Raw genomic sequence first — 18,888 nt, forward strand, 5'->3', positions numbered from 1 at the left:
TTACTACTGTGTTATAGCATGAGGTGCTGTGTTGTCTGCAGATGTTTTGAACACAACTTCTGTACCCTCCCATGGGACAGGGTCGTAACAGTCCTGTGAGAAAAGCTACCAGGTGATCTCTTGCATATCCCCAATATGTTTAAAACCTTCATGTCAACTGACGAGGTAGTCAGATAAGGACTGCGGTGACACCAGACAGGTAATGGCCTTCAGCGTAAAGGACTTAAGTGAGGTTGCACAGTCCTGAACCAGGGTCTTCCATCCCTCACCATGCGAGGGCTCATTGTGTTCAAAACCTGGCGAATTTAAAGCTGTGGGTAAAAGGTCCAGCTGAGGGATTATTGCACCAGCTCTGCTCAGAAAAGATAAGAGGTTGATCAACAAGTAAAAAAAAAAAAATCAGTAACAAGTTGTACTTTCACCAGATACCTAGTAGTAGTAGTAGTAGTAGTATAAACCAACAGATTAAAAACTCAGCTCAGACTGATCTGTCTGGTTATCGTTCAAAATCAATATTCTTGATTTACAAACTTTCAATTCCCATTCAGACATCAATAATTTAAGTTTTTACTCCAAAATACATCCCCAGTTTCCTCTGAGTGACTTTTAATAGCTGTTTAAAAGAAATGTAATTTAAGAGATGAGGTATTACTGTAACTTGTCTTTGTTTGAACAGTGAAGACCACCCTGACAGACCAGCTCCTCCACATGTCACTGATCACACTGAACCTTCACACGATGAGGAGACCTCGTGCTTTTAAAATGGTTTCCCATGTGGATGAAAATCATTGAATGTACAATCACAACACATCTTGACAGACACTTAAGAGGTTATAATTGAGGTGTTTTTATTTGGAAAGAGGACGGTCAAAATTAGTGTTTAGATACAAAATGATTGAGGAAGTCGCTCCATTGCCACTAAAATGGTGGAAAAGGGTCAAAGTACAACAGTACCTGGAGAGTCCAAATAATCAGAAAAATAAGTGTTAACGATCCCAATGTATTTCTACACTCTTGGCCGAGCAACTCCACAGTGGAATGTTCTGGAGAAACATCTCATCAGTGGTGATGGGACAGAATTCTCAAAGTGCTGAACTGACTGAATGTAAAGCTTTTTACTTGGAAGCAAAACAGCTGCTGGAAACTGGAGGCGAGGCCAAGCTGTGGAGCGGACGAATAGAAAGCATGAACAGCAGGAGTCCAGACCCAGCAGTTCTTCTAGTGAAGTCCTGCTGGGTCTGGACTGTAAAAACATGACCTTATTTAAAGGGATGCACGTGAGTTTACTCATAACTGTTACGACCATCAGCCATGTTTTGTGTTTTCCAATGAAAGCCTTCAGCAGGAAAGGAAGTTTGGTCATGTCTGTCTGTGCTTTTACTCAAACATCCAAAAGGTATGTGTCCAATAAACACCTGAATATACTGCTGAAATGTTCACACCAAAACACTGAGAAACCCTCAGAGGGAAGAGTCAGGAGATCTGTACCAGCAACAAGCGATGCCCCTGCTACCGTCTTCAGCACAGCACAAAAACCCTTCCACCAGCTGAGCTGCTGAAATGTCTCGACAACTGCCTCACGCAGGGAAGTCAAAATAAATTAACATAAATGTGACATTTCTGAAGCACCTGGAGGCCAATATTACATATGCAGATCACAGAATGAGCCCACTGAACTTCCAAGATGAAGCTGTTATGTTTTAAGTTATCCACACGTCTCCCCCTCAAATCTAATGGAATCCCTTCATGAGACGTTTAACAAGTCTTGAGTAGTCTATTGCAAGTTCTTGCTTGTTTAGATGCAGAAGATGAGCTATACGGCCAACACACACTGACACATACGTGTCTCAACAAAACAGGTGAATTGAAGCTGCAAGATCTGAAAACACTGTAGTTCTCAGAAAAATGTGACCAACCTTCAGGACAAGCAGCGAGACAGGTTTTCAGAAGGCATGTCTCGCTGGTCAGGACAAGTAGCGAGACAGGTTTTCAGAAGGCATGTCTCGCTGGTCATGTGTCACTGGTCAGGACAAGTAGCGAGACAGGTTTTCAGAAGGCATGTCTCGCTGGTCATGTCTCACTGGTCAGGACAAGCAGCGAGACAGGTTTTCAGAAGGCATGTCTCGCTGGTCATGTCTCACTGGTCAGGACAAGTAGCAAGACAGGTTTTCAGAAGGCATGTCTCGCTGGTCATGTGTCACTGGTCATGTCTCGCTGGTCAGGACAAGCAGCGAGACAGGTTTTCAGAAGGCATGTCTCGCTGGTCATGTGTCACTGGTCAGGACAAGCAGCAAGACAGGTTTTCAGAAGGCATGTCTCGCTGGTCATGTGTCACTGGTCATGTCTCGCTGGTCAGGACAAGCAGCGAGACAGGTTTTCAGAAGGCATGTCTCGCTGGTCATGTGTCACTGGTCATGTCTCGCTGGTCAGGACAAGCAGCGAGACAGGTTTTCAGAAGGCATGTCTTGCTGGTCATGTGTCACTGGTCATGTCTCACTGGTCAGGACAAGCAGCAAGACAGCTTTTCAGAAGGCGTGTTTCGTTGGTCATGTCTCACTGGCCAGGACAAGCAGTGAGACAGGTTTTCAGAAGGCATGTCTCACTGGTCAGGGCAAGCAACGAGACAGGTTTTCAGAATGCATGTCTCACTGGTCAGGGCAAGCAACGAGACAGGTTTTCACAATGCATGTCTCGCTGATCATTTCTCACTGGTCATGTCTCACTTGTCAAGACAAGTAGTGAGACAGGTTTTCAGAAGGCATGTCTCACTGGTCAGGACAAGCAATGAGAGAGGTTTTCACAAGGCATGTCTTGCTGGTCATTTCTCACTGGTCAGGACAAGCAGCGAGACGTGTTCAGAAGGCATGTCTCGCTGGTCCATGAGCGAGGACCAGCGAGACATGACCAGCGAGTGCACACGGTGTTGACATGCATTCTGTTGTCATGAGTTGAATGTGTCGCCACTCACATTCACAACATCTGCAAGACATGACATCATCACCTACACAACATCTGCAAGACATGACATCATCATCTACACAACATCTGCAAGACATGACATCATCATCTACACAACATCTGCAAGACATGACATCATCTACATAGACCTTCTTAGCTAGGACATAAAAACAGCCCCCCTGGAAGCACTGCCATCTACTGCCCCCTGCAGACAATGATGTTGCATTACATTTGTGGGAGGCATTGCTCTCCCTTCATTCTAAAACCTTCTGTTCTTGGCCCAGGTGGCGTGTTGCTTTCATGCAGTAGTTTATGAAATGTGTGTACTAAACTGCACATGCTTAACTAACGGTAGTGTTGTGGTTGTCCCAGTGGACAATAACTGTCATCACAAGAACAATCACTCACCATGGTGAGTCACTCTCAAAATGTCCAAATATCTTAGTCAACATCACATTTCTCCAGGAACTAACACTAATTCATAACAGACAATATGGCTACTGGAGGGCTCTAAACCATGAGGAACCACCATCTTTATTGCTGGACCGTTGATCGGTCTCCGAAGCTCTTAGACTTAACATGCAATAAGCATTCTGAGCCTTCTAGATACTAAGGAAAGCCGGGTGAGGAAAGTCATAAGTGGAAGACTGTCTCTCTCATAGACTCAAACTTGTGAAGTAAAACTGTGTGAAAAATGTGGCTGGATAATATTCAGACCATGGAGACTGAAACGAATAAAGAGTAGCGTTAGCAGCACAGACACCTTTCTTTGACCTGGTCTGGCTGTGGGCTGAACATGCAGCGAGTCTCTCTTCCCTCTTCTCCACATGACCAACACCACCCACACACTCCACTAGCAGATGGCAAGGCTGAGTCTCCTCAGGATGGGGTTTTGTTGGGGATGAGAGGGATTGCAGTGCAGTCCTCAGAACTCCACCTTGCAGGCAGGGAAAGTCTCCTCCTGCATGGCCACGGTGCTGTTACTGCCAAGCACGGTGATTGACAGCTCCCTCTGCCTATCATGGGTCTCCTGATACCACTCATGCATAGTCAGCGAATCAAACGTAGGGATCAGGGTCACCTGGGAAAAATGGACATTACAGTACAAATGAAAATAGACAGTATAGCACAACGTTTCTATTAGGTACAGCAGCCTGGCCTAAAGCCTATATTTTACTTCATGATAAGACAACATTCCAAACAGTGGGAACAGAAAGATCCAATGCTATGAACTTGACTAGTGATCCTGAAGCAGCAGACCTGGACCTCCGGCCAGACAGTCTTCCCCTCCAATAGGGCATCTAGGATGGTTCTCATGACAGACTCCTTCAGAGGGTCGTCTCCACTGATGATGTAGCAGGAGGAGCGCAATCTCTTGAAGAATTCCACATCTACAGTGGTGGAGGCACAACTGGATGGCAGGTAGGCCAGGTCCAGATAGACCACAGGCCCAGTACCACTTCCTGCTTTGGTACCTGAGAAACAGTATGTTTCTTTAATGGGAAAACAAGATAACACTTTATCTATTGCAGGGATCTTCTCCCCAGCAGCCATTTGAAGACATGTTTTCTCCCTGACTTGACCAAGTGACACAGACCCAGAAATGATTGTTGGAGCAAAATTTGGCAACCTGACTGCTCAGGACTGCAGACTGCTGCAAAGGACTGTAAAGACAGCTGCAAAAAGCATTGTCATGGAACTACCACAACTTCATAATATTTACACCACTCATTGCAAAAGGAAAGCCTAAAACTTCATGAAGGACACCAGCCACCCCACTCATGTTCTGTTCTCACTCCCTCCATCTAAAGAATGTTACCGGAGCATCAAATCACACACCGTCCATCTCAGTAATAGTTTCTTTCAGCAAGCAGTCAGGTTGCTGAACAGCTGACACACCCATATGCACCTTACACTGTTGTGTTATTGTGTACTTTTCCATATTGTGTATATACTGTATGAATCCATGTGTACATAGACTATGAAGTCTGTAATGTTGTTGGTTGCTTTGTTTTTGTTTTGTTTTGGGTTTTTTTTGGGGGGGGGGTCCTTGTGTCCTTTGTGTTAAGGCAGAGCGCCAGCGCACAAGAGCTTAATTGAACTCCATACACATGAAAATAAAGTTGAACTTGAAAATGAAACAAAACACAGTTCAACTGAGATATGGGAACATCTGAAGTGTGTTTAAAATGCTACTTTAAAGGATAAGCAACAGTCTTAAATTTGGTGCCATTTAAAAAATAGCAGGTAACTTAATTGTGGTCACCACTAAAGCATAGCAGAACATTTGGGGTCTACATCTAGGGTCTATGTAGACCAGGGGTGGCTAACCATGGGCCATGCAGAGCCATGTGTATGCAGGTTTTCATTGCAGCCAGACTCCACACCAGGTGATGTCACTGATTAGCAACCCTTCAACCAAAGAGGAAGAATGTATCAGTGAAATCACCTGGTGTGGAGTCATGCTGGAATGAAGACCTGCATACACATGGCTCTCCATGGCACATGGTTAGCCACCACTGGTGTAGACAACAGTATTAAACACTTTTGTTTAATCAGCTTGTTATGGGACCAGAGACACATCTGAACAAGCCAGTCAGTCTTGTACTTGCAGGTGATGACACATTGGGAACAATCAATCCAGATGTTGAACAAGGTCACTCGTGGAGAACAAGGTAGCCTCTGGTTGGCAGCCATTGTTTCTGTACAGGCAGGAGGCGGGGCCAGCAATATCGCCAGCCAATCAGAGAATCACAATCAGAATCAGAAGATTCTGAGAGTGAGAGTGGGGGTTAATCAATAATATCACATAATATTAACATCCATCCATCCACTATCCGAACTGCTCACCCTGCTGCCAGGGTGGCGGGGATGCTGGAGCCTATCCCAGCAGTCACTGGGCGGCAGGTGGGGAGACACCCTGGACAGGCCACCAGACCATCAAACAGGGCCAACATACACACACACACACACCTAGGGACAACTGAGTATGGCCGATTCACCTGACCTACATGTCTTTGGACTGTGGGAGGAAACCGGAGCACCCGGAGGAAACCTACACAGACATGGGGAGAACATGCAAACTCCAAACAAAGGATGACCCGGGACGACCCCCAAGGTTGGACTACCCCGGGGCTCGAATCCAGGACCTTCTTGCTGTGAGGCGACCACGCTCACCACTGCGCCGCCCATAATATGAACATTAACATGATAGTTGATGATTGACCCCCAAACAGTGTGTTTCCTCTCAGGTGGGTGTGGAGCACTGAAAACCAACTGATTTTTGGTAAAACCAAACAAACACCCACTGGTGAGAAAAATGTCTGATGTGTTTCATACAGTAGATATACCATTTTGTCAGAAAGGTGGGAAAATGCCCCCCCCTTTAATATGGTGCCATTCTAATAAAACTATGTGACCTTTAAATATTAGCACCTTTACTAAGTGGATCTTTTTGGTTTAACAAATATTTAATGATTAACTTGGGGTGATTTCCCCCCAAAATGGACCAACACATTTTTTAGGTCTCGTACAGGGGTAGCTGACCATGTGCCATGGAGAGCCATGTGTATGCAGGTTTTCATTGGAGCCAGACTCCACACCAGGTGATGTCACTGGTTAGCAACCCTTCAACCAAAGAGGAAGAATGTATCAGTGAAATCACCTGGCATGGAGTCCGGCTGGAATGAAAACCTGCATACACATGGCTCTCCATGGCACATGGTTAGCCACCGCTGGTCTAGTAGTTGAAATAGAACTTACTATGTTGCATCTGCTGCAAACTAACCAGAATGAACAACAATGTGTGAATTGGAGAACTCATCAGTCAGCAAGACATGATCACTCTCAACTCATTCACACTCTTAAGCAAGACTGACTTCCTGCAGAGAAACGTCACTGTTAATCAAGGCTGAGTTCCTGCACAGAAACTTCACTGTTAAGCAACGCTCAGTTCCTGCCCAGAAACTTCACTGTTAAGCAAGGCCGAGTTCCTGCACAGAAACTTCACTGCTAAGCAAGGCTCAGTTCCTGCACAGAAACTTCACTGTTAAGCAAGGCTGAGTTCCTGCACAGAAGCTTCACTGTTAAGCAAGATTGAGTTCCTGCACAGAAGTTTCACTGTTAAGCAAGGCTGAGTTCCTGCACAGAAACTTCACTGTTAAGCAAGGCTCAGTTCCTGCAGAGAAACTTCACTGTTAAGCAAGGCTGAGTTCCTGCACAGAAACTTCACTGTTAAGCAAGGCTGAGTTCCAGCACAGAAACTTCACTGTTAAGCAAGGCTGAGTTCCTGCACAGAAAATTCAGTTATGCAAGGCTGAGTTCCTGCAGAGAAACTTCACTGTTAAGCAAGGCTGAGTTCCTGCAGAGAAACTTCACTGTTAAGCAAGGCTGAGTTCCAGCACAGAAACTTCACTGTTAAGCAAGGCTGAGTTCCTGCACAGAAACTTCACTGTTAAGCAAGGCTGAGTTCCTGCACGGAAACTTCACTGTTAAGCAAGGCTGAGTTCCTGCACAGAAACTTCAGTTATGCAAAGCTGAGTTTCTGCAGAGAAACTTCACTGTTAAGCAAGGCTGAGTTCCTGCACAGAAACTTCACTGTTAAGCAAGGCTGAGTTCCTACACAGAAACTTCACTGGTTGTTAGAGAAAACAAAGGGAGGGGAAGATCAGCTGGCTCATATCCAGCAGGCTCCTTCCATCACACATTATTCACCAAATCAGGTGTCCTGAGGACCCCCCCAACCTCCACCTGCCCTCAGCACACGCACACCCTTTTCAAACAGTATTACAAAACAATGCAGCATTAAGTCTATTTACTATAAACTTGGAATTTATGCATGCATGTACATATATATATATATACACACACACATACACACACATCATATGTGTGTATTTGTATGTATTTTTCCGCTTATCTTATTTTACTTTTATTTAATTCTGTTGAAGACAGTATTTTTCTTAAACTCACAAGTGTACCAACAACATCAAGCCTTCCTAGTGCATGCCATGCACATACAAACTCCAATTCCAATTAAGTTGGGACGTTGTGTAAAACGTGAATAAAAACAGAACACAATGATTTGCAAATCCTTTTCGACCTATATTCAATTGAATACACTACAAAGACAAGATATTTAATGTTCACACTAATAAACTTTGTTTTTTTTGCAAACATTCACTCATTTTGAATTTGATGTCTGCAACACGTTCCAAAGAAGCTGGGACAGGGGCATGTTCACCACTGTGTTACACCACCTTTCCTTTTAACAACACTCAATAAGCATTTGGGAACTGAGGACACTAATTGTTGAAGCTTCGTATGTGGAAATCTTTCCCATTCTTGCTTGATGTACGACTTCAGTTGCTCAACAGTCCGGGGTCTCCGTTGTCGTATTTTGCACTTCATAATGCGCCACACATTTTCAATGGGAGACAGGTCTGGACTGCAGGCAGGCCAGTCTAGTACCCGCACTCTTTTACTACGAAGCCCCGCTGTTGCAACACCTGCAGAATGTGGCTTGACATTGTCTAGCTGAAATAAGCAGGGACGTCCCTGAAAAAGACGTCGCTTGGATGGCAGCATATGTTACTCCAAAACCTGTATGTACCTTTCAGCATTAATGGTGCCTTCCCAGATGTGCAAGTTACCCATGATGCCATGGGCACTAACACCCCCCCATACCATCACAGATGCTGGCTTTTGGACTTTGCTCTGATAACAAACTGGATGATCCTTTTCCTCTTTAGCCCGGAGGACACGACGTCCATGACTTCCAAAAACAATGTGAAATGTGGACTCGTCAGACCACAGCACACTTGTCCACTTTGCGTCAGTCCATCTCAGATGAGCTCGGGCCCAGAGAAGCCGGCAGCGTTTCTGGGTGGTGTTGATATATGGCTTTGGCTTTGCATGGGAGAGTTTTAACTTGCACTTGTAGATGTAGCGACCAACTGTGTTAACTGACGGTGGTTTTCCCAAGTGCTCCTGAGCCCACGTGGTCATATCCTTTACACAATGATGTCGGTTTTTAATGCAGTGCCGCCTGAGGGGTCAAAGGTCACGGGCATTCAATGTTGGTTTTCGACCTTGCTGCTTACGTGCAGAGATTTCTCCAGATACTCTGAATCTTGTGATGATATTATGGACTGGAGATGATGAAATCCCTAAATTCCTTGCAGTTGTACGTTGAGAAACGTTCTTAAACTGTCGGACTATTTGCTCACGCAGTTGTTCACAAAGTGGTGAACCTCACCCCATCCTTGCATGTGAACGACTGAGCCTTTCAGGGATGCTCCTTTTATACCCAATCATGACACTCACCTGTTTCCAATTCACCTGTGGAATGTTCCAGACAGGTGGTTTTTGAGCATTCCTCAACTTTCCCAGTCTTTTGTTGCCCCTGTCCCAGCTTCTTTGGAACGTGTTGCAGGCATCAAATTCAAAATGAGTGAATATTTGCAAAAAACAATAAAGTTTATCAGTTTGAACATTAAATATCTTGTCTTTGTAGTGTATTCAATTGAATATAGGTCGACAAGGATTTGCAAATCATTGTATTCTGTTTTTATTCACGTTTTACACAACGTCCCAACTTCATTGGAATTGGGGTTTGTAGCAATCAAAGAATTCTGATTCTGGTTCTGGGAAGCAGAGGTTGGTTTGGAGGATTTGGAACATTGGATTGTATTCAACATTTAAAATAAACATTACTCAAATTTGGAATCAGTATAAAGTGGTTATTACCTACTCCCTTACAAACCAACAATTAGTCCTACACATTGAAACAGTTTAAAATCTTCCTGCTATAAGTTCGCTCAAGATGCCTAAATAGTGGACATGTTTTGGTCTCAGTCTTTTCTTGAGCTGTATTTCTTTTCCTTTATGCTATGGGAGTTTCCAAGCCCATGCAAACCTACCTGAGGGATGGAGCTTTGCAGTTCCAGGTCTGGAACCACTGGTGAAGTTACGAGATGTTGGCCTTGTGTCAAGACTGGAAGTAGTTTTCAATGCCCCAGTAGCACTGGCTGCCCTGGGCTTTCCATTCTGTGCTGTGCTATTCCCAGAGGATGGTTTCTGGGACATAGCAGGTAATTTCTTGGGCCTAGCAACTGTGTTTTTTTGGGTCTTGCTTGAGACTTCGGCTTCTACATCTGCCATGCAGGCCCCAGACTGGGGTGGCAAGGGAGGCAAGTCCTTCATTGGGGCTGGGGGAGGGTCATGAGAGGAAGGCTGTGGGCCACTTTGAGAAAACTGAAGGCTATGATTATCTTGTAGATGATGGGGAGAGTCATCATCAGAGTCTAGATCTTCACTGATGGAAGGACATTCCTCGGTTCGAGGAGGTACATCAGAATCTGTGACAGTGGGGAGGGAGTCACTGGCTGATGTAGGTGGAGTCTCCTGGTCATGAAGGGATATGGGGTTGTTGTTGTTGTTCTGATTTTGCTGTGTGGTCAGATCCTGGGAGGAGTAGTTGTCTTTGCCAAGGTCTTCTGGGCTAATGCTAGCTGGACTGGAGCTCACGTGATGTTGATGGGTTCCTTGGGACCTGTGGTGCTGGAACTCACATGGGGACACCAAGCAAAGGTCCACATCATGAGGAACATCATGAATGAGGTCTCTCATTTCGTGCATGTGGTCCTCAGGACCATTTTCAGAGTGCATGCTGTGGGACGTTCTCAGAGGTAAAGTCATGCCTGTGTTGGGATCAGACTCCGTGAAGTGTCCATTAGAGTAGGTTCTCAGTGACATCTGCACAGAGGAAACAGAAAGGGATTCATCACCTGAAGAGTGTGGGGAGTTAACCTCTGCAGACATGGAGGTCATAGTGGGGGAGACATCAGGTGAGATTTCTCTGAAAGGACTTGAGTTCAAACAGTTTGACCGGTTGTCCTGAAAGGATGTAGACTTTTCCAAGCCCTGCCTTAAGCAGCACGATTCTGAGGTACTAATGGACAACCCCTGGTTGGATATTCTGGCCCCAGAATGACTGTTCTCTTCAGGTGATTGGTGTGAAAAGGTAGAAACTGCACTATGAGGGGCAGGTTCTGCAGGAGAGACTGACGCTGAAGTTTTCTCATTTGAATCGACTGAGGGATTCTCTCCATTTTTTAAGGTCCCATCAAGCAGCCTGTATTCAGTTGGAGTCGGATCAAAATTAACACTGTGCTCACTTTTTGGAGTTTTAGCGAGAGTGGAGGAGGCCCCTGTAACTTGGTCTTGGTGAGGGAGTCCCTCAATACAGCGAAACTTCTCGGGACTCTCCTCTATCTCCTGATTCCCAGATGTTGTCAACCCGTCACCCATAGAGTTTTCATCACTGTTCCCATTTTCATTTTCTAAACCAAGTTTTTCAAATTCTGTAATCAGAACCTTGGGGTTTAACATTCTCTCTGAAGGACAGGACTTCTGACCTTCCTGTTCCTTTAATCCTGGTTTGGATTTTGTCCCTTTGTTGGAAGCTTCTTTCTTTGTAAGTGTCCCATCCTTCTTTAGTGTCCCGTTCTTGGCTGAAGTTTTTTTTGCTTCTGCATTAACTGCTGATGATGCACTCGCCACTTTCTTCACTTCTTTTCCCGGGAGTTTTGGCATTTTCTTTTCCTCCTTCTTGCTATCCTTTTTTGGATCAAGTTTAATGTCTTTCTTTGGCTTTGTACCGAAAGATTCCTTCTTCATGCCTTCTTTGTTTTTCTCTCCAATCATTTCTTTTTTGACAACACCAACAGGGACCTTCTCATCCTTCTTTTTTCCATCTTTCTTCTCATCTTTTATGGGATCTTTCTTTGAACTGACCTTTTCAGCAGCTTTCGGGAGCCTTAATTTGGCTTCACATTCTTTCTGTTTGGACTTGTCCTCTCCTTCCTTGGGAATCGAATCCCCCATTCCCTTAGGCTTCATTTTCACCTCCTGTTTCTTCACATCTCCTTTTCCAAGCTTGTCCTTTAGCAAGGCATTACTTGGTCTGGATTCTTTTGGCAGTGACTTAAGGCTTTCCCGACTCTCTGCTCGTTTTGGTTGTGTTTCTAGATCTTTTAAATACACCACTGGATATTTGAGGAATTCTAGATGGTTTAATTTTTCAAGTCCCTCAAGAATCTTGGTCTGTGGGGTACAACCAGGGAAAAGAACACGGATGACCTTCTCCTGAGGACTGGATGGATGCCAGACCAGCAAAGCACAAATGGAAACCAGGCACGGAAGAGGAAGATCAGAGCCTTTCATGGTCGGTATACTGTCTGGCCACACTTCTATTAAAGCTTCAAGTTCTTTGCTACCTTTGACTGGACTGAGGGTGTACAGCTCTAGCCGACCTACTCCCATCTTCTGAAACAGGATAACTGGTTCAATACTAGGACCAATGGGACGACAGAGAGCTTCAGGTTTGATTGCTAATCTTTCCAAGTACTGCAGCGTGATGGTTATCTGATCACAACTCCGCAGCTCTTTGTATTCTCTTTGGTTGGACTTCAGTCTATCCGGGGCATTGAGAAATACAACCCCAATTTCAGGAGAGATGAGTTTTCTCATCCAGTCCTCAGCTGTCTGAGAATCAGCTGACTGCTCCTCCTCGAGCTCTGCTGCTTTTCTCATCAGGAGGCTATTCAGCCCTGGGAGATTGTCCACACCAATATGAGTAAGAAGTACCGAGTCAATTCTGTCCAGATGACGAACCAGTTTCCAGAAGCAGGAGCGAGGGTTAGAGCCACCATTAACCAAAACATTGAAGCCATTGACAGCAAAGAAGGCACAGTCTCCTCTTCCGCCGGGGAAGACATAGCAGCAAGGGCGAGACAGCTTAAGAAACCCCACAGTACTGGGTGGCTCTAGGAGGTCCAAGGGTGATTCTGGCACCAATGACTCAGATAGGTATTCTGTGAACTCCTGCAGACCTTCCATTAGTGGCAATACTGATGGAGAGTTGGTTTTGATCTCTATGAAATCCTGCAAGCTATGCTTCTCATGGATAGAGCCCTTCCAACACCCCAAGCTGGGACAGCTCAGGGTGAGGCTAGCCTTTAATGTTGGGTTTGCTGTACTCAACAGCTCTCCAATCTAGAGAAACAGAAACCAACATTTTAGTATATTTCAATCTGTATTTTTGTTATCACAGAAAACAAATCCAGCATTCCAAATTGAATTAATTATGTATATAAATTATGCACATTCTTTGCTCATACACATACTTTTCTCACCTCTTCATCAGCAAATATCTGGATGAAATCATTGAGAGAAAAACAGCCTCTCTGTAAAATGATGTCTCCTGTTTCTTCAACACACTGGCCAACCAGGACTATGAGTTTGTGACGAGACACATCAGATATCAGCCGGCGGATCTAAGGAGAAAGCAGTCTCATGAGGACTTAAAAAATAATGTTTGGGTGTTGTCTGAGTCACCCAGTCACCTTCAGTCTTTTTTTTGGGGATTTTCCCCCCTTTTTCTCCACAATTGTACACGGCCAATTACTCCACTCTTTCGAACCATCCTGGTCGCTGCTCCACCTCCTCTGCCGATCCGGGGAGGGCTGCAGACTACCACGTCTCCTCCAATACATGTGGAGTCGCCAGCCGCTTCTTTTCACCCGACAGTGAGTAGTTTCACCAGGGTGACATAGCGCGTGGGAGGATCACTCTATTCTCCCCAGTTCCCCCTCCCCACGAACAGGTGCCCCGACCGACCAGAGGAGGCGATAGTTCAGTGACCAGGACACATACCCACGTCCGGCTTCCCACCGGCTTCCCAATTGTGTCTGTAGGGACGCTCGACCAAGCCAGAGGTAACACAAGGATTCGAACAGGCGATCCCCGTGTTAGTAGGCAACGAAATAGACTGCCATGGCACCTGGGCGCTCCCACCTTCACCATCTTATCTACATGCTTTTCTGTAGACTAGCTTCAGTGTGAAAATGTTGATATTACAAGTAATTTTCCGTTCTCTAGTATTCGGGATGAATTCCTACCTTCAACTTATTTCTCTTTAAATCTATATTCAAAATCTTTACTCCTCAGTTTCTTTTGAACTGGAGATTAACTTTCCTTTCTCACCTTCTCTTCCTGTTCTGCTCAGGAATTGGTGTTTACAAACCTCCTGTTTTGTCAACAGCAGTGGACCGTAAAACAATCTCTCATTACAAAAAAGTAACACACTTTTTCTTTGATGCCATTTTTCCTGTCTAACCTAAATTAACCCCCTGACCAGATACTTTGTACAGAGCAGACAAACCCAGATTGTTTCGTTGTTGTCCTCGACGAAACCTAAATGAACCCCCTGACCAGATACTTTGTATAGAGCAGACAAACCAAGATTGTTTCGTTGTTGTCCTTGACGACTTTAACAAAGGAACTTGCAGCCATTAACTACCTAAATACCATCAGCTGATCTAAAGTGTTTGTCCAACAAGGGAGAACACTTTAGATCATCTTCACGCAACAATCAACAGTGCCTATTATGCAGTTCCCCACACTCTGACTGCGTCAAGGTCCACCTGATTCCTGCATACAGCCAGAAATTTAAAAAATTCTAAACCTGTTGTGAGGATCTCTAAGAAGTGGACCACTGAAGCTACGGAGGATTTTCGTGCGCTTGGACTGTACTGACTGGGATGTATTCAGGACTGCTGCCACCAGTCCGGATGAGTACACTGAGGCTGTGACATTCTATATCAGCTTCTGTGAGGACAGCGGCGTGCCATCACGCACAAGGGTTAGCTACAACAATGACAAACCCCAGTTTACAGCTAAACTCAGACAGCTTAAGTTAGAAAAGGAGGAAGCGTTTCGGAGTGGAGACAAGGTCTAGTTTAAAGAGTCTAAATATAGATTTAGCAAGGCGGTGAGAGATGCTAAATAACTGTACTCTGAGAAATTTCAACAGCAGTTCTCAGAAAACAACTCGGCCTCTGTCTAGAAGGGCCTCAAACAGATCACCAACTACAAATTGAAAGCCCCCCACTCCACTAATGACTTTCGCCTGGCCAATGATCTGAATGAGTATTATTGTCGATTTGAAAGACAATGGGAAAGTCCTGACACTATTCCCTGTGACTCACCCACCAGCTCCAGACCACCATCTCCTCCTCCCCCATTTCAGCAGGGGCCCAGACCTCTCCACAACTGCCCATATTGGAGGCCCCCTCCTCTCCTACCACAACTCCTACCACGACTCTTTCCATCCTCTGGATGGATGTCAACAGGCTGTTCAAGAGACAAAAATCCCCACAAAGCAGCTGGGTCAGACTCTGTCGCTCCCTCTGCCTTGAAGCACTGTGCCAATCAGTGTTCATCGACATTTTTAACACCTTACTGGACACATGCTGCGTACCAACCTGCTTCAAGACCTCCACCATCATCCCCATCCCCCAAAAAAAACAAGGACCACAGGACTCAATGACTACAGACCCATTGCCCTGACCTCTGTGGTAATGAACTCTTTTGAGCGCCTTGTACTGTCCCACCGTAAAACCATCACGAACCCCTCCAGGACCCCTGAAGTTCACCTACAGAGCCAACAGGCCTGTGGACGACGCAGTAAACATGGCGCTCCACTTTATCCTCCAGCACCTGGACTCTGTGAACTTACGCCAGTGTCTTCTTTATTATTTTTACTTTTGCTTTTGTGCATCGGCTTATGATGAAATATGGCACGACATACCAGACGCAAACATATCAATGTTAATCCCACATTCAAACTTATATGGTTTTGGGTAATAGTGGTTTGACTTTTGGAACAGCAGTCAAATCTGTCACAATTATTAGCTGGAATGTTAGATGCTTTGACAAGCCCACAAAACTCATCAGAATTCTCTCTCACTTCAACAACCTGGGTGTGCAAATTGCATTCAGAAGCTGTGTATCTAAATCCTACCAAGTGTTATTTAACAGTAAAGCACGAGGTGCTGCCATTCTCATCCACTGCTCTATCTCGTTTACTTCATCAAACATAACAGAAGCCTGCAAGGATCAAATGGTGGAACCCAGCCACTGTGGATGCACAAGCCAGTGCATTCTTAGTGCCGGTTCAAAGCCCAGATAAATGGGGAGGGTTGCGTCAGGAAGGGCATCCGACATAAAACCTTTGCCGTTATCCCAGGTGAGGTCCTCGGTAATGACTGGTATAGGGAGAGAGCTGGCTGATATGATGACGAGAAGGAAGGTAGATATACTGTGTGTGCAAGAGACGAGGTAGAGCTCACTTTGATTATACAAGGACTGGTTGGCTTGTAGCAACTGCCCTGGTACCCCCTCCTCTTGGAACTCCCTCCTCAAGCACATCAGACACTGCTGCGATCTGCCCACATTCAAGTCATTAATCAGGACTCACCTTTTCAGACTTGCTTTCATCTGTGATTTACGTTTGTTTTTCTTCTCTTTTTGTATGTGTTTAAGTGGGAGAGTACTGCTGGCGTTGCGTGTGGCTGCCGCATCTCCCTCTCATAGCCCCCATTCTCATCCACCCTGTATTTCTGTGTTATGTTTATCTGTTGTCTTGTTTCACCCCGTTTATTGTAAAGCGACTTTGAGTGTTATAAAAGCGCTATAAGTTTAATTCATTATTATTATTATTATTTACTCCTGCAGTACCCCACACAGAGTGCCCCAGGGTACAAGGTTGTAAGCCTTCTCCAAGTCCACAAAACACATGTAGACAGGCTGGTCAAACTCCCATGCCCCCCTCAGCACTTCCACAAGGGTAAAGAGTTGATCAGTTGTTCCACGGCCAGGACAGAATCCGCATTGTTCCTCCTATAATCGAGGTACGACAATCGGTCGGAGCCTCCTTTCCAGCACCCTAGAGTAGACTTTGGAGGCTGAGCTATGTGATGCCCCAATAATTGGAGCACACCCTCCGGTCCCCTTTTTTAAATATTGGAACCACCACCCCAGTCTGCCACTCCACAAGTACAGTCTCTGACCTCCATGCGACACTGAAGAGGCGTGTCAGCCAAGACAGCCCAAGACTGTCCACAGCCTTCAGCATCTCAGGGTGAATCTCATCCACACCTGGCACCTTGCCGCCGAGGAGCTTCTTAACTACTTCAGAACCTCTTCCAGGATATGGGTGGCGCTTCCCCTGAGTCTTCAGACTCTACCTCCTCCACTGAGGACATGGTAGCCGGGTTCAGGAGCTCCTCAAAGTGTTCTTTTTACTGCCCAACAACATCCCCAGCCCAGGTCAACAGTTCCCCTGGAAGCCCTGCTTCTCCTTCCTGAGTCACTGGATGGTTTGCCAGTACTTCCTTGAGGCCAACCAAAAGTCCTCCTCCACAGCCTTGCTGAATTCCTCCCACACCCGAGTTTGTGCTTCCACGACCGCCGAAGCAGCAGCCCTTTTGGCCTCCCGGTGCCTGTCTGCTGCTTCAGGAGACCCCTCGGCTAATCAAGCCTGAAAGGCCTCCTTCTTAAGCCCGACGGTTTCTCTCACCACCGGTGTCCACCTGTGGGTTCTTAGGTTGCCACCTTGACAGGCACCGATGACTTATGACCACAGCTCCAATCTGCTGCATCTGCAATAGGGGCTTTGAACATGGCCCACTCAGACGGTATGTCCCCAGCCTCCCTCGGGATACATGAGAACTTCTTCCAGAGGTGGTAGTTGAAGACCTCGCAGACAGGGGCCTCCGCCAGACGTTCCCAGTTCACCCTCACTGCATGTTTGGGTTTGCCAGGTCTGTCCGGCAGCCTTCCCCACCATCTGATCCAACTCACCACCAGGTGGTGATCAGTTGACAGCTCTGCTCCTCCCTTCACCCGAGTGTCCAAAACATACAGCCTGATGATATGACCACAAAGTCTATTATCGATCTTCGGTCTAAGGTGTTCTGGTACCAAGTACACTTATGAACTACCTTATGTTCGAACATGGTGTTTGTTATGGCCAATCCATGACTCACACATAAGTCCAATAACAACATGGGAAAGAATTGACATAATTTTTTGTTTTAGCTGTAAGTGGGGCGAAAGTGTTCAGTATAGTCAACCAAATCTGATTGAATTTTCCTCACAGCTCGTTTATACCTGAATTGAAAGTTTAGCTGTGTTTTTCCTTGTTAAAAAGGAAACAGAATTCATTAGTTATATGTTCAGCAACTACCCGTGGTGCATTTATGTCTTTGGTGCAGCTTGTAACAGAGTATCAAATAAAATACCCTGGTGGTCAGAGATGGAGAACTCCATCACAGATACATTAAGTAAGTCCAAATCAAGCGTAAACACCAAATCTAAGGTATGGCTGCAGCTATGAGTTGGGCCAGAGACCTGTTGAATCAGATTAAAGGATTCAGTGACATTTAAAAACTCAACTGCAATAGAATTTGAGGTGTCATCTATGTGTAAGTTAAAATCACCAACCAGGATTAGCTTATCATATAATGAAATAATCAATGATAAAAATTAACAGAATTCTAATAAAACACTGAGTTTGCCTTGGGGGGGGGGGGGGCAATAGATGCCAACACATAACACTGGAGTGCCCCTAGTAATTTTCAGCATTAAAAAGAGACTGACATGCCCTTTCTGAACACATATTTTAATGTTGGGAGTTTGAATCACAACCAAAAATAGGTGTGGTTTTATGAATTCAAAGCTATTGGCTACTGTCTTCCTGGGTGGGTGGGCCTTGGTACCGCTCGTCACTTGTTATTTACAAAAAATGTCGGCAAGCGAGAGGGAGATCCTCTGCAAGGATTACAGTTTCGAGGAGGAGGATTCGGTGATACAAATAACTGTTAGATAGATGATAGATATTTTGATAGATAGATAGATAGATAGATAGATAGATAGATAGATAGATAGATAGATAGATAGCAATACATCATAGCAAGATCGATCATAAAGTCTCAGCAAAATAGCACAAACTCGAGCCAAGTAGCTAGCAGGAGGGGGTGAAAGAACGGCTTCTCCGTGGTTTTATAGCATCTCGCTACGGACACA

At 45.3% G+C, this 18,888-nt stretch overlaps 1 protein-coding gene across 1 annotated transcript in view; it reads right to left on the minus strand.

The window, feature by feature from the left end:
• Window positions 1–3,849: 3,849 nt before the first annotated feature.
• The window catches only part of map1sa (microtubule-associated protein 1Sa), a 66,076-nt gene continuing 51,037 nt past the window's right edge, over window positions 3,850–18,888 (minus strand). The window contains exons 4-7 of the mRNA XM_056277614.1: window positions 13,155–13,295; window positions 9,879–13,014; window positions 4,219–4,433; window positions 3,850–4,039 (exon numbers count right to left, since the gene is read on the minus strand). Coding sequence (XP_056133589.1) covers window positions 3,884–4,039; window positions 4,219–4,433; window positions 9,879–13,014; window positions 13,155–13,295 — 3,648 coding nt within the window. The 3' untranslated portion in view covers window positions 3,850–3,883. The remainder of the gene's footprint in view (window positions 4,040–4,218; window positions 4,434–9,878; window positions 13,015–13,154; window positions 13,296–18,888) is intronic.

Source organism: Lampris incognitus, chromosome 3 (genome assembly GCF_029633865.1).
Source record: "Lampris incognitus isolate fLamInc1 chromosome 3, fLamInc1.hap2, whole genome shotgun sequence".
In the NCBI taxonomy this organism is placed as follows: Eukaryota; Metazoa; Chordata; class Actinopteri; order Lampriformes; family Lampridae; genus Lampris; species Lampris incognitus.